This window comes from Bombina bombina, chromosome 9 (genome assembly GCF_027579735.1).
Source record: "Bombina bombina isolate aBomBom1 chromosome 9, aBomBom1.pri, whole genome shotgun sequence".
Taxonomy (NCBI): domain Eukaryota; kingdom Metazoa; phylum Chordata; class Amphibia; order Anura; family Bombinatoridae; genus Bombina; species Bombina bombina.
This window is the reverse complement of record NC_069507.1, coordinates 259,939,775-259,941,178: the sequence shown is the minus strand read 5'-3', so window position 1 is coordinate 259,941,178 and position 1,404 is coordinate 259,939,775. Positions and strand designations below refer to the sequence as shown.

The 1,404-nt window shown below is 36.5% G+C and overlaps 1 protein-coding gene across 1 annotated transcript in view; it reads right to left on the bottom strand.

Annotated features, from left to right (window-relative positions):
• Window positions 1-1,037: 1,037 nt before the first annotated feature.
• LOC128639688 (trypsin-like) overlaps window positions 1,038-1,404 on the bottom strand; it is a 7,528-nt gene continuing 7,161 nt past the window's right edge. The window contains exon 5 of the mRNA XM_053691810.1: window positions 1,038-1,256. Coding sequence (XP_053547785.1) covers window positions 1,107-1,256 — 150 coding nt within the window. The 3' untranslated portion in view covers window positions 1,038-1,106. The remainder of the gene's footprint in view (window positions 1,257-1,404) is intronic.

Here is a 1,404-nt window from a genome sequence, read left to right as displayed (position 1 = left end):
TGACATAACGCTAGACACACCTGCGAAACCTGTAGGTTTAATGATAAGAATTGCTAAGGAGCTGAGTAGTCTGCTGGGTAAAATCTTCGAGAGCAGTTTCATACAGCATTTATGAGATTAGCTGCCTGTATTCTACTGAATTATGCTGAGTCTCTGTGCTATCTTGATGACCTGCCTGTGTGCCACTGTACACTGCTATTAATGTCTTATTTAAAACTCAAAGATAAGTAATGCAATTATAGTTTAATCACTGCTTAGTGTAACCATTATGTTTTAATAAATTTGCAAACTGATTACTGATTTGTGTTATAGCAATATGTTCATAATAAGTACTCAATACTATAGTGGGACCTAGTTTAAGCTTATCCCAGCCCCAGGACATAACAAAATCTGTTTTTTAGCACACCTTACAAAATGTTTATATACACATCTTTTGGGAGTGCTGCCAATATGACCCAGTAATTACACAAACAGAAAAGTATTGGCGCACATCCATTTTCAAAAGCTCAACATATTTTTTGAACTGCTGCCTGTAAATTTGATAACTAGCAAAAGTAGTCAGATTGTGCCGAATTTGCATTCGGAACATCTGTAATGACGTAAGCATCAATCTGTGTCGGACTGAGTCCGGCAGATCCTATGCTACGTCACTAAATAATACTTTTTCCGGTCTGTAGGGTTTGATAACTAAGGGGAATCAGGCTCACCACAAATACACTGCGAAATTCCAGCGTATTTGCGGTTGAAGGCTTGATAAGTGGATGCCTCTGTATAACCGGTATAACACAGCTGTAACTACCTGTACCACTACCTGCTATTTACTAACCAGCAGTAGGTTTTATTAATACTGTAACCTTTATTGTTTCATAAAATATATCAATAAACCACAGAGTAAATATATTATTTTCTGTGCAGTTGTATATTTTTAACTCCTCTATTCAGAACTGAACTGCATTCTGGAACTTAGTACAATTGCTGCTATATCACTACCTCTGAGAATAATTCTGATATTGAAAAAGAAGACACATAACAAAAGATCTGTATTTGCTTGTTTATTGACATCTCCTAATACTCCAGGACTCAGGTCATTTCCGCAGTTGTTAAGTTTAATACTTAGCGATGGTCTCCTCGATCCAGGACACATAGTTGCACACCTTAGTGTAAACTCCAGGATAGCCAGACAGGGCACATCCAATACCCCAGGACACCACACCCTGCAGTTCTCCGTTACAGACAACTGGACCACCGGAATCACCCTGAAGAAAAGAGAAATAGTCTGAAATTAATTGAAACATTCGAAAGGTACAACTCACATTTTCATTTTTTTTAATGTTCATTTTACTTAACTCTCCTTTTCTTTATTATTTTAAGAATACATATACATATATATATATATTTATATCG